The 13,506-nt window shown below is 38.2% G+C and overlaps 1 protein-coding gene and 1 long non-coding RNA gene across 4 annotated transcripts in view; both read right to left on the bottom strand.

Annotated features, from left to right (window-relative positions):
• Nucleotides 1-13,506, bottom strand: part of LOC139035180 (uncharacterized) — a 271,165-nt gene that overhangs the window by 149,905 nt on the left and 107,754 nt on the right. For 2 of the 3 annotated variants that reach the window (XR_011487769.1, XR_011487768.1), the window contains exon 2: nucleotides 6,084-6,159. The exons of the other annotated variant lie outside the window; for it this stretch is intronic. This is a non-coding gene — a long non-coding RNA (uncharacterized lncRNA). The remainder of the gene's footprint in view (nucleotides 1-6,083; nucleotides 6,160-13,506) is intronic. 3 annotated transcript variants of the gene reach the window in all.
• LOC139035009 (heterogeneous nuclear ribonucleoprotein A3-like) lies at nucleotides 10,766-12,315 on the bottom strand (the record flags this gene model as incomplete). Its single annotated transcript, XM_070467107.1, has 1 exon — nucleotides 10,766-12,315. A coding segment is annotated over one exon (1,170 nt), but the record flags the coding sequence as incomplete, so codon positions are not given.

Here is a 13,506-nt window from a genome sequence, read left to right on the forward strand (position 1 = left end):
AAGTAGCTCTTTATCTTATGTTTTGTATGCATCAAGGAAGGAGCACCTAAAAGAGAAAAAGCTTGAGATTCAAAAACCTGAATTCATATCCAAATTTTGCTTCTACCTAATGATATACTAACTGTGTAATTTTCTCATAGTCACTTAACCTTTGTAAGCTTTAATTTCTCAATTTGCAAGATGGAATAGTTGCTATACATAAGTGGTTTTCAATTTTTTAGTAATAAAACCCTTATTTCATGTGAACGCCTACTAAGAACCAATATTCAAAAGCTCAGAAGTCATAGCAGCTCAAGTCAAATCTGGATTTCCTTCTACACAATCTTCTCTTTCACCTCCCACTTCACCTTTATGGTTACCACCACCTCTTCCAGCACCTCTTCTGTGAAACCTTGAGAGGTGAGGAACACTATTGAACAGCTGTGAAATACACCATCTCCATGGACTCATTCAAACTGAAATTATTTTATCCAAGTATACTTAGAACAAGAGTAATAGTCAAAACATTTTAACATATATAGAATGGGCACTAACCAGTTAGACCAGACTCCAGCTGAAACCAACCAGTAACTTATACCTCCATCTACCAGGTCAAAGTCAGTCCTCAGTACTCATATTAAGTATATTTAATCAATGATAAATAATGGTAGCTCATTTCTAGGGTGAAGATCTGGCAATACCTATTCAGCAGGGCTTTTGGGAAAACACAATGAAATAATAATTATGATTATTAGCCACCTGATGCAAAGAACTGATTCACTGGAAAAGACCCTGATGCTGGGAAAGATTGAAGGCAGGAGAAGGGGATGACAGAGGATGAGATGGCTGGATGGCATCACTGACTCGATGGACATGAGTTTGAGCAAACTCTGGGAGTTGGTGATGGACAGGGAGGCCTGGCATGCTGTAGTCCATTGGGGTCAAAAAAACATTTTCACATGTCAGCTCACTGTGTGGGCATTCCTTTAGGGTTTCTCAACCAACATGGCATCTGGTTTCCCTCACAGTAAGTGATAAAAGAGGAAAGGAGAGAGACCCAAGATGGAAGCTGCAGTCTTTTTTTTTTTTTTTTTTTCTTATTGAAGGATAATAGCTTTCAGAATTTTGTTGTTTTCTGTCAAACCTCAACATGAATCAGCCATAGGTATACAAATGTTCCCTCCTTTTGAACCTCCCTCCCATCTCCACCCCTTCCCACCCCTCTAGACTGATACAGAAGCCCCTGTTTGAGTTTCCTGATCTATACAATGGAAGCTGCAGTCATTTAATAACTAGTTTAGGAAGTGATATACCATTACTCTTGCTGAATTCTATTTGTTATTAATAAGTCACTAAGTCTAGGCCACATTCAAGGGGAAGAAATCAAACATTTCTTCTTTAAGTGAAGAGTACCAAAAAAAATTGTAAACACATCTTTAAGATGAGCACAAGTTATTGGTGTCTTGAGATTTCTTGGTGTGTGTTTGTAATTTTCTTGGCCATGAATGAACCAAATTTGGCACTGAAAAATGAGTCATTTCCTGGGAAAGATACAAAGAAAAGATTAGCTGAGCCCACTAAGTACTTTGGCTTTTGCCATCTTCTCCAATTCCTATAACTCAGGCAGATATATCTTATAATGAATTGGCTTGATGATAATAAAAACTGAGAAATTCAGACCCGAGAGAGCCAGATTTTTTTTCTATTGAGACCTTCAGTAGATTGGATGAGGCCCACCCACATGAGGGAGAGCAATCTGCTTTATTCAATTAATACTTTCATCCAGAGAAACCCATACGTACAAACCCAGAAATAATGCTTAATCAAATATTGTGTACTCTGTGGCCCAGTCAAGTAGGAACTTGACTAAGCAAATTAACACTAAACAAATTAATATACAAGGGTGATGGGATGCAAGTGATTGTGTTATATAATATTCCTCTCTCTAGATTTTCTTCCTTGTTGGCTTTAAGGAAGCAGGTGGTCATACTGAAAAGGCTCACTTGTCAATGACCAGGGAGTGGCCTGCAGCTGACAGAAGGTAAGAGACTGAGGTCTTCATTCCAACTACACACAAGGAACTGAATGTTGCCAGTAATCATATGCACTTAGAATGGGATCCTACCTCAGTGGAGCCTCAGATGAGACTTCAGTCCCAGCTGAAACCTTGACTACAGTGTTGTAAGGTCCTAAAACAGAGGACTCAACTATGCCATTCCTAGATTTCTTACCCCCAAACTCTGTGAGATAATAAATATATTTTGTTTTCAGCCTCTATACTTGTGACAGTAAAGTTACACAGTAACAGAGAACTAACATAGCCCAGTTTTAGGCCATTCTTCCTCCTAAGATGAAGGGTAGATCATTATCACCTGGGCATTTTATTAATCCAGTTCTGAACTGTTGTATGATGTGGTTTGATAGTGTGTAGAGTTTCTGATGGCAGTCATTCCAGCAATAGAAAGAGTCAGATTTTCTTATTTTGTATGGAAAATTCATTATGTGGATCATTTAATAAACCAGTGATATCTTTGCAGCATTCAAGACTCTGAAAACCATACATCCAAGCACTGAAAAATAAAACTAAATACTAACTGAAGAATAGTAATCATAATACATCGTCCATGCATAACACAGGAACCAAGAGAAAATATCCCATTCAAGCCAAAGAACCCTCAAAATCAGATGTGGAAATATAAGCCAAATTACCCAATTGCATTATGTCTTTGTTCCTTAGTACTTTTCAGTAACATAAAAGATCCTGAAGAGGAATACAGGAATGTAGGTAGAATGTTGTACTTACATTCTTCTTCTTCTGCCATTAACATTCTTCTTCCCATAAAATGGTATATTCTGCCTCCAGATGCCAATGTCCATACATTGACCCATTGCATGAAGGATTACCTACATTTGGCAAGGAGGGGTAGGTGTAGGGAGGGGTTGTAAAGTATAAACTGAAGAAGTCTGGAAGCAGAAAAAAGCTGTCCAAAATTCTCTTTCAATGTTGAATGCAAATTGGGACCCAATTTTTCTACTTCTTGAGTTTTATTATCTTAATAACACCTTTTTTCCTGAGATGAGAAATTGACAGGCCAAAATGGACCTTGTATAATATCAGGGACCATTCTGAAGGCAGTCATCAGATTATCAAGACAAAGGAGCTCTACAAAATTTGTTGGGATAGTCAATAATCTTTTATGACACAAGTCCAATCCTAGTCACTTGGAACCAACCACTGATCATTTGGCCACAATGCCTCACATGATTGTTATATAATATGGCTATGTTTTAGCACCACTTAGCAGGAATGGTGCTATGCCAGGTAATAAAATTTAACATACAGAGACCATCAGATAAATCTAAAGCACATACCTTTCTTATAGGATCTGAAAAGGTGAGACAGCCTGTGAGTACATGCCATCTGTCCTCCACCTCTTTTCCAAGCTCTGATTTGATGAAAGTTTTGTAGCAAAGTCTAGCTCTTCTGAAAGGTCCCCAAGTGTAATTTCATCGGGGAGAAAAATCTACCATTTTAGATATAATGGAATTTAAGATTTAAGATTTCTGGCTCTCTTGCCTGTTGTAATTTCTTTTTGCCATATGAAAAGTGACTTAGTGGGTTGAATCTTCTTACCCAGGAAACTAACTGGAACTAGTACCACATGTGCAAAGGAAAGTGGATACAAACAAACCTTCTAGGTTCTATGCACTATGAGCACTGAGCATCAGTTTCTGATTAGAGTACAATCTTGCAATTTTAGTGGCTATTTTTACCATCACATGCTTGCTGTAGGCCAAGTTCATAGTTTCTTAAATTACACAATTCTCTAAAAATCTTAGTAGGCTTCTGATCTATAAATTACACAATTCTCTAAAAATCTTAATAGGCTTCTGATCTATTTGCTTCCAATCAATTCCTAGTGCCCATAAACATCCCCAAAGTTGTAAATCCAAGCCCTCCATACTTGTTGCTTCCCTAGACTATTCCTCTTTCTCTTCCAACTTAATGGAATTTGCCTTGAGGTCTTCTGAAACAGTATCTTGAAAGGAAATGTAATTATCCTTAATGTGGTTCCTGCTGCTGGGAAGAGTCTTTTGTTTAACTGTAAACTCTTAATAGGTTTTTTTTTTTTCCCATTCAAAACTTTTTGTTACTTAATTACCTAAAGTTTGGTATCTAATAGTTTGCTCTTCCAACTTTGTAAGGTGACAAATTTCTGAACTTTCTCTCATCTCTTTAATTCTGCTTTCACAGAACAAATTTCTTTCTTTTAAAATACCTAAGTGCATCAGTAAGCAATTAAGTAAGGAGCCTGGTGTACTATAGTCCATGAGGTTACAAAGTGTTGAACATAACTTAGCATCTAAACAACAACAACAAAGCAATCCATGCATGCCAATATCCTTGCTCTTCCCAGACTTTCCACTAATGTCACGACAATCCAGTAAGAACTTGGTCTGTCTGCCTTTCATGTTATCACAAACAAGAGTTTTATAAAATCTTATGCCCATTTTTATAGCCTTTCATGTACATTTTCTCATCATTCACTATTTAACCTTCAACTCAATGTCACTATTTAAGGTTTTTGTTAAGGCATAACCCCATTTCAATTCTGTATTAGTTAACATAATACTAAAAGGTATAACATATTTCGTCGCTTTTACATGATAGATATTTGGAAATTTTCTTGCTCATGTTACAGCAGTTATACATAAACAGGTAGTTGTACATAAACAGTCTTGCTCTGTGGTAGGCAGAATAAGACCTTCCAAACATGTACACATCCTGATTCCCCAAACCTTATATAGCAAAAGGAACTTTGCAGATGATATTAATTAAGGAGCTTAAAATGGAGAGATTATCATGGATATCCTGGTGGGCCAATGTAATCACAAGGGTCTTTATATGAGGGAGCAGGAGGGTCAGAGTGAGAGGAGATGTGACTGTAGAACCAGAGGTCAGAATAATGAGAGCCAAGGAATTCAAGTCAATTCCAGAAGCTGGAAAATGCAAGTAAACAGATTCTCCTCCAGAGCCTCCAAAAGGAACACAACCCTACTGACCTACTTTATACTTCTGACCTTCATAACAGTAGATAATAAATCTGTGTTGTCTTAAGATATTAAGTTTGTAGTAATTTGTTTTAGCAGCCACAGGAAAATAATAAATACATCTACAGAGTCAGCTAGGCATCCAAACAGAAAACCCACTATCTTCAAAATGTAAATCTGAAGTTTTGCCTAAAGTTTACTCCTATTACAACCAGCTGAGAAGAAGAAAGAGTGTAAAGCATTTCCCATGCAAAGATGTATGGGAAATTATTTTAATTATTTTCTTGGATTCTAGACTGCTTTTTTTTCATATAATTAGATCTTTGGGTATACAAAGATTTCAACTGTATTATAGACAAATCAGAATAACATACAAAGATATATGGAGATGATCTACAATTAGGAAAATATATTTATGTTTCATGTTAGGAAAATTTTTGAGGAATAGATATCAAACTGCTAATAGTAAAATTCTTTACGATTTCGAACTAAATGAGGGAAAGCAGAACACACAGGTAGGAGGACTTTTTTTATATACACACATAGGCATTATTTGTAACACGACCTTAAATTGAAACAAATGAATAAAATAACAAATACAAGCTATTACTTCTTTGAAAATGTGACATTCTCTTATTTACGACCGTTAAGTAAGAACTATACCTTATAGGTAATTTTGTTCTTCATTTCAAATTCCTCTCTTAGTCAGTAGAGACTGTTTCTGTGCACATACAGGTCATGGTGATGGTTTAGTTGCTAAGTCGTGTGGCCCCATGGACTGTAGCCCGCCAGGCTCCTCTGTCCATGGAATTTTCCAGGCAAGAATACTGGAGTGGGTTGCCATTTCCTTCTCCAGGGGATCTTTCCCACCCAGGAATCAAACTCTGGCTTCCGGCATTGCAAGCAGATTCAACACCGACTGAGCTATGAGGAAATCCCTCATAGAGCCCCTTCAACTAAAACATTGAAATAATTGCAGCAAAAATGTTTTTAAAGTTTAAAATAAGCATGAAATTACTCAATTTGCATATTCAATTTTCAAGTATAGATACCTATCGAAACCTCAATTTTCACCAAGAATTTTCTTTCTGGGAAAGCTCCTTCTGGACATGTTCAGTTTTCTATGCTCTAAAAATAAATATTCAAAGAAAATATTTTTATATTGTATTGTCAGATATTTTCAAGTACGAACTAGAGGAAAATGACAACTCAGATGACGTTAGACAAAGTAACACTCTGTGGACACTTAATAAATAACACTTTAACACTTTAAGGTAATATGATTTTAAATTCTACCGATAATGATTCTAAAAATAAGGGACTGTTCTCCAAATAGCCATATATTTAGACAGAGGTATGTGAAGTCTAGATAAGAGATATGAACTCTAGCGCCATCTAGCAAACATGATGGGTAACATCACTAACATTGTAACAGATCTAACAAAGCAAGGTTAAGTGTCCTTGAGTTCTGTGTTGTCAACGTTGAAAATGCCAGTTAAGCATTCTTTAGACTTTCTAGAGTTCTGAACTTGGCATACAACCCTTTAAAAGGCAATGAGAAAAACACTTTTCAATTTCAACAGGCCCAATATAGAATGGTGTCTTAGAAAAGAATAAACGCCACCTAACTATGTGTGTGTGTACTCAGTCGCCACTGACTCTTTGCTACCCCATGGGCTGTAGCCTGCCAGGCTCTTCTGTCCATGGGATTTCCTAGGCAAGAATACTGGAGCGTTGCCATTTCCTTCTCCAGGGGATCTTTACGACCCAGGGATTGAACCCGTGTCTCCTGCCTGTGCCTCCTGTATTTGCAGGCCAATTCTTTACCACTTGGGCCACCTGAAAGTCTACTTAACCACAAATTTGATAATATATAAATGCCTCCACTGCCACAGAACGTTAGTATCATTTTCTTAATAAAAACATAATGTTGCTAAATTTACTAATTTATATTCTGGACTGCTTTCAGTCATTAAAGTAAAGAAGAGAAAAGTAAAAAACAACACACTCTCACCCAAAACACACACACCTTTAATTTACTGATATTTTATTACATACTCATATGTGGTATTTGTCAATCTATCCAAGCCTCAGCTGCACAATAATTTTCAAGCAAAAACATGTATTTAAGTACATATTTGTGAACCAAAAGAGTTAAACTCAAAAGCCTCTTAGACTTCTAATACCTTGAGGTCGATAGAATATGAAAATACAGTACCTGATGTTTTGATGCTAAAATTCCTAAAATCGGGGACTACAAACATATGTTTTAATGATGAAATCCCAAATGTCATAATCAAGGATGGATTTTAGCATTAATGTAAAAGGTGTCACTTTATAACAGAGAAGACATGAGTGAATGACTGGAAGAATTAATAAATAAAATTTCTATCACAATGTTATCAACCACAGGGGAGATTTCAAAACCAATGTTAATTTATTACTTTATACTTATGAAGAACTTCTTCAAGAAACTCATTATGTGTGCAGCCTTCAAAATGCTTATACGATGTTGCTTTTAATGCTCCCCAGCAGCAAACAAAAAAAAAAGTAATAATGGGTAATGATATGACTCTATTGAACTGCAACACACAAACTTCAAATAAAGAGAAATGTGGAAAATGTTGCTTAATTATGAGTATCCATCAAAATTAGATAGTTTATATCAGTAGTGTTCTATCAGAAAACAAAAATTATATAGGAATATATGGGGAATGTTTAATATGAATATTTATTAAATTTAATGAGGGATTGGCAAGTGAGAAGCAAGGAAAATACCAAAGAATATAGAAATTACAGATAAAAGAGTAACCACTCCCCTTAGGGCTTAGCTGTTGCCCCACAGAAGAGTCCCCCCCAGCAGAGTTGATCCACTCTTTCACTGGAGAGGGAGCAGCTGTGCCTCATTGGTTGGTAGAGAAATTGCTGAGGTCCTACACCAGCAGAACCTGCTAGAAATTTACTCTCTGAGATCCTGGAGGACGCTATCCACAAGGTTGTCCTTCATTAGTGACTCTGTCGCAAAGCCACTTGAAGGGGTGCCAGGAAAAGCTGCACTGATGCTACCGGAATTGGATGCTGGAGAAGTTGTATCCAAAGTCAGACCTTGGAGAAGCCAAGTGTGCTACAGGAGCCTGGAGAGAGGTGTACACTGGGTCCAGTAAAAGAAAGTCTTTCCTGCATTGTCCTTACAGCACCCTTCACTGACAAATCTTAACAACTTTTCTGCTGGCAAACAGAGCCCAGATCCACCCTCATAGAGCTGGCATTGGAGTGTGAATTTGGAGCTGAGAGGCAATAAATTCATAGTTGGTGCACAACTCTTTATTTGTAACCACTGTCATACATCACATCATGTTTTAGGAATTGCTTATTCACAGCTCACCAGTTTTCTCAAACTTAATTTCCTCAAGAGGTTTCTTGTTGGTTTAGTGCCTTTAATCTCCACTTTCAAATCTACAGAGCCCTATCAGATCGATTTCCCTAAACCATCATTTCACTCTGTCTGTATAGTGCTCAAAAGCCTTCAAAGAACTCATATTGCCTTAGAGTAGTGACCCTAAACTTAAGTGTGAAAACTTTTTACAATATCAACAATATTGTACAGGTCAATATGTGATAGTAGTCTTATTATTAGAACACTTTAATTAAAAATAGCTGATCAAATGCTGTAATACATTTAGATATATATGATTAACCCATATTTTACTAAGTCACATGACCTATATTCAGCACAAACAGTAGCTCATATACATGGGACAGACATATCTTTTCCATATAAACACTATGCATGGTATGCATATGGATCTTACATTGATAACTCCAGGCCCACAAGTTAGGACCCCCTAACCTGAAATCAGTTCCCATTCCTTCAACCCAGCATTGAACTTTTCATAATCTGACCCAACCTATTTTGTAAGTATATCTGTCACTGACTTTCCACATGACTTCAATTTGCCACAATCCATGCACACTGAACATATCCTTTGAAATATCCTAAGCCATAGCTCCACCTGGAATTTTCACCTTCATTCTTCCTTCTTATCCAAATCTCACTTCTCTTCAAGACCCACATTATATCCCTGTTTCAGTTGCTTTTTTTGGCCACTGTAGAAGAATGTCTGTTGATTCTCAGAAACCCCACTGCCCTCTAAGCCCTCTCATGAACTGAAGGGGATAAATGCATGGAATTGCACTTCCAGGTTCTTTTTAGCAGGCTCACGGAATTCTACCAATAAGGGGCTGCATCAGAAGGTAGGAGTGATCAGGTCAATACTCCCCTGAAACATCTGAAAGTAGGTGTGTGGGCACTCTCAGATGGCAAATGTGAGGTTTGATATCCCTTTCTCTGTGCCTATTTTGTGCTCTGTACATGCCTCTACAGGGCTTCCCAGGTGGTACAGTGGTAAAGAATCCATCTGCCATCACTTCTTGGCTTTTCAGCTAAGATCAAGAATCTGCCTGCCAAAGTAGGAGATGCAAGATACGCAGGTTCAATCCTCGGGTCTGGAATATCCCCTGAAATAGGAAATGGCAAGCCACTCCAGTATTCTTGCCTAGGAAATCCCACATTCAGAGGAGCCTGGCAGGCTACAGTCTATGGGGTGGCAAAGAGCCAAACACAGCTGAGCAACTAAGCACACACATACACACACAGTACTCTACCATGTCACTTATCTCACTGTATTTTGGTTGAGTTTACCTGATTATTTCCTGCAGCACAACAAACTCTCCATAGAATTGAGAATTGTTTTTTTTTTCATTTATTTTTATTAGTTGGAGGCTAATTTCTTTACAATATTGTAGTGGTTTTTGCCATACATTGATATGAATCAGTCATGGATTTACAGGTGTTCCCCATCCTGATCCCCCCTCCCAACTCCCTCCCCATCTCATCCCACTGGGTCTTCCCAGTGCACCAACCCTGAGCACTTGTCTCATGCATCCAAGCTGGGCTAGAGATCTCTTTCACATTTGATAATATACATGTTTAATTGCTATTATCTCAGATCATCCCACCCTCGCCTTCTCCCACAGAGTCCAAAAGTCTGTCCTGTACATCTGTGTCTCTTTTTCTGTTTTGCGTATAGGGTTATTGTTACCATCTTTCTAAATTCCATACATATGTGTTTGTTTACTGTATTGGTGTGTATCTTTCTGGCTTACTTCACTCCGTATAATGGGCTCCAGTTTCATCCATATCATTAGAACTGATTCAAATGTATTGTTTTTAATGGCTGGGTAATATTCCATTGTGTATATGTACCACAGCTTTCTTATTCATTCATCTACTGATGGGCATCCAGGTTGCTTCCATGTCCTGGCTATTATAAACAGTGCTGCGATGAACATTGGGGTACACATGTCTCTTTCATATCTGGTTTCCTCGGTGTGTATGCCCAGGAGTGGGATTACTGGGTCATATGGAAGTTCTATTTCCAGTTTTTTAAGGAATCTCCACACCGTTCTCCATAGTGGCTATACTAGTTTGCATTCCCACCAATGGTGTAAGAGGGTTCCCTTTTCTCCACACCCTCTCCAGCATTTATTGCTTGTAGACTTTTGGATAGCAACCATTCTGACTGGCATGTAGTGGTACCTCATTGTGGTTTTGATTTGCATTTCTCTGATAATGAGTGATGTTGAGCATCTTTTCACGTGTTTGTTAGCCATCTGTATGTCTTCTTTGGAGAAATGTCTGTTTAGTTCTTTGGCCCATTTTTTTTTTTTTAAGTTAAAAATTCCTTAATTTTTTATTCCTGGTACCACTACCACAATTTACAGGGCAATATACCTGATGTAATGAAAAGAAAAAGAAAAAGACAAAGCTACAACAGATAAAAGACCTCAGGAATGTACATCTAATTGACACTACATTGCATTAATCAATAGCTGCACTTTTTGCAAACTGTGGCTATGACAGTCCTGAACAAGAAGGGTTTCCTGTTTAAGCTGCAGTAACTTTTCTGACTATGGGTCATCGTTCCTCCTGTGGCAGATTTTTACAGTTCCTCTAACGCATTTGGGATGACTGTCTCAAAGTAACCTGCAGCTTTCCTGACAACTCCTCGCTCTCTCTCCTGCTAAGAACTGTAGCCCTTTTCTTCTGAGTTTTTAGAACCTTCTGCTACCATATCCACCACTTCCACCACCAGATCCATAACCACCACCATAGGGACTGCCCGAGCTTCTTCCACCAAAACTACCCCCTTTCATGGGTCCATAATTTGATTGCTGTTGTCCACTATAATTTCCAAAATCATTATAGTTTCCACCACCACCATAGTTACCTCCAAAATTTCCTCCTTCATTGTAACCATCATATCCTCCACCACCGCCACCATATCCTCCACCTTGGTTTCCATATCCTGGTCCACCACCACCGTAACCTCCTCTACTACTATAACCAGGACCACCGCCATAGTTGCCACCATCACCTCCAAATCCATTGTATCCACCATCACCTCCTCCATAACTCCCTCGGCTGCCACCACCTCCACCACCATAGCCTCCTCTTCCACCAAAGTTTCCACCACGGCCAAAGTTACCTCCACCACCTCCAAAGTTTCCTCCACGACCCATAAAGTTGCCGGATCCACCTCCACGACCTCTTTGTGATCCAGCAGATTGCATCTCTTGTTTAGAAAGGGCCTTTTTCACTTCACAATTATGCCCATTAATAGTGTGGTATTTCTGAACAACAATTTTATCAACTGTATCATGATCATCAAAAGTTACAAAAGCAAATCCCCTCTTTTTCCCACTCTGCCTGTCTTCCATAACTTCTATGGTTTCAATCTTGCCATACTTTTCAAAGTAGTCTCTCAAATTATATTCTTCTGTATCTTCTTTAATACCACCAACAAAAATTTTCTTCACTGTTAGATGGGCACCAGGCTTTACAGAATCCTCTCTAGAAACAGCTCTCTTTGGCTCCACTACACGCCCATCAACCTTGTGTGGTCGTGCACACATTGCTGCATCCACTTCTTCAACACAAGAGTAAGTCACAAAGCCAAAGCCCCTGGAACGTTTTGTTTGGGGGTCTCTCATCACCACACAATCTGTAAGCGTGCCCCATTTCTCAAAATGTTCTCTTAAGCTATCATCTGTAGTTTCAAAGCTCAGACCACCGATAAACAGCTTTCTCAACTGCTCTGGTTCCTTGGGATCATGACCCTCCTCCCCCCGGTGGCGGCGGCGACGGCCAGAGTCGGGCTGGGGGCGACCGGGCGGCGGTTTTACCTCCGTTTTAAGACCGGACTCGCCTCTTCCAACTCGAGTTCAATATGGGACCCTGGCCCATTTTTTGATTGGGTCATTTATTTTTCTGGAATTGAGCTGCAGGAGTTGCTTGTATATTTTTGAGATTAATCTTTTGTCTGTTTCTTCATTTGCTATTATTTTCTCCCATTCTGAGGGCTGTCTTTTCACCTTGCTTATAGTTTCCTTTGTTGTACAAAAGCTTTTAAGTTTCATTAGGTCCCATTTGTTTATTTTTGCTTTTATTTCCAATATTCTAGGAGGTGGGTCATAGAGGATCTTGCTGTGATTTATGTTGGAGAGTGTTTTGCCTATGTTCTCCTCTAGGAGTTTTATAGTTTCTGGTCTTACATTTAGATCTTTAATCCATTTTGAGTTTATTTTTATGTATGGTGTTAGAAAGTGTTCTAGTTTCATTCTTTTACAGGTAGTTGACCAGTTTTCTCAGAACCACTTGTTAAAGAGGTTGTCTTTTTTCCATTATATATTCTTGCCTCCTTTGTCGAAGATAAAGTGTCCATAGGTTCATGGATTTATCTCTGGGCTTTCTATTCTGTTCCATTGATCTATATTTCTGTCTTTGTGCCAGTACCATACTGTCTTGATGACTGTGGCTTTGTAGTATAGTCTGAAGTCAGGCAGGTTGATTCCTCCAGTTCCCTTCTTCTTTCTCAAGATTGCTTTGGCTATTCGAGGTTTTTTGTATTTCCATACAAATTGTGAGATTATTTGTTCTAGTTCTGTGAAAAATACCATTGGTAGCTTGATAGGGATTGCATTGAATCTATAAATTGCTTTACGTAGTATACTCATTTTCACAATAGTGATTCTGCCAATCCATGAACATGGTATATTTCTCCATCTATTTGTGTCCTCTTTGATTTCTTTCATCAGTGTTTTATAGTTTTCTATATATAGGTCTTTTGTTTCTTTAAGTAGATATACTCCTAAGTATTTTATTCTTTTTGTTGCAGTGGTGAATGGTATTGTTTCCTTAATTTCTCTTTCTGTTTTCTCATTGTTAGTGTATAGGAATGCAAGGGATTTCTGTGTGTTAATTTTATAGCCTGAAACTTTACTACACTCATTGATTAGCGGTAGTAATTTTCTGGTAGAGTCTTTAGGGTTTTCTATATAGAGGATCATGTCATCTGCAAACAGTGTTATCTCTCTGTATTTTGATTGAGTTTACCTGATTAGTTCCTGCAGCAC

The sequence above is a fragment of the Odocoileus virginianus genome, chromosome 5 (genome assembly GCF_023699985.2).
Source record: "Odocoileus virginianus isolate 20LAN1187 ecotype Illinois chromosome 5, Ovbor_1.2, whole genome shotgun sequence".
In the NCBI taxonomy this organism is placed as follows: Eukaryota; Metazoa; Chordata; class Mammalia; order Artiodactyla; family Cervidae; genus Odocoileus; species Odocoileus virginianus.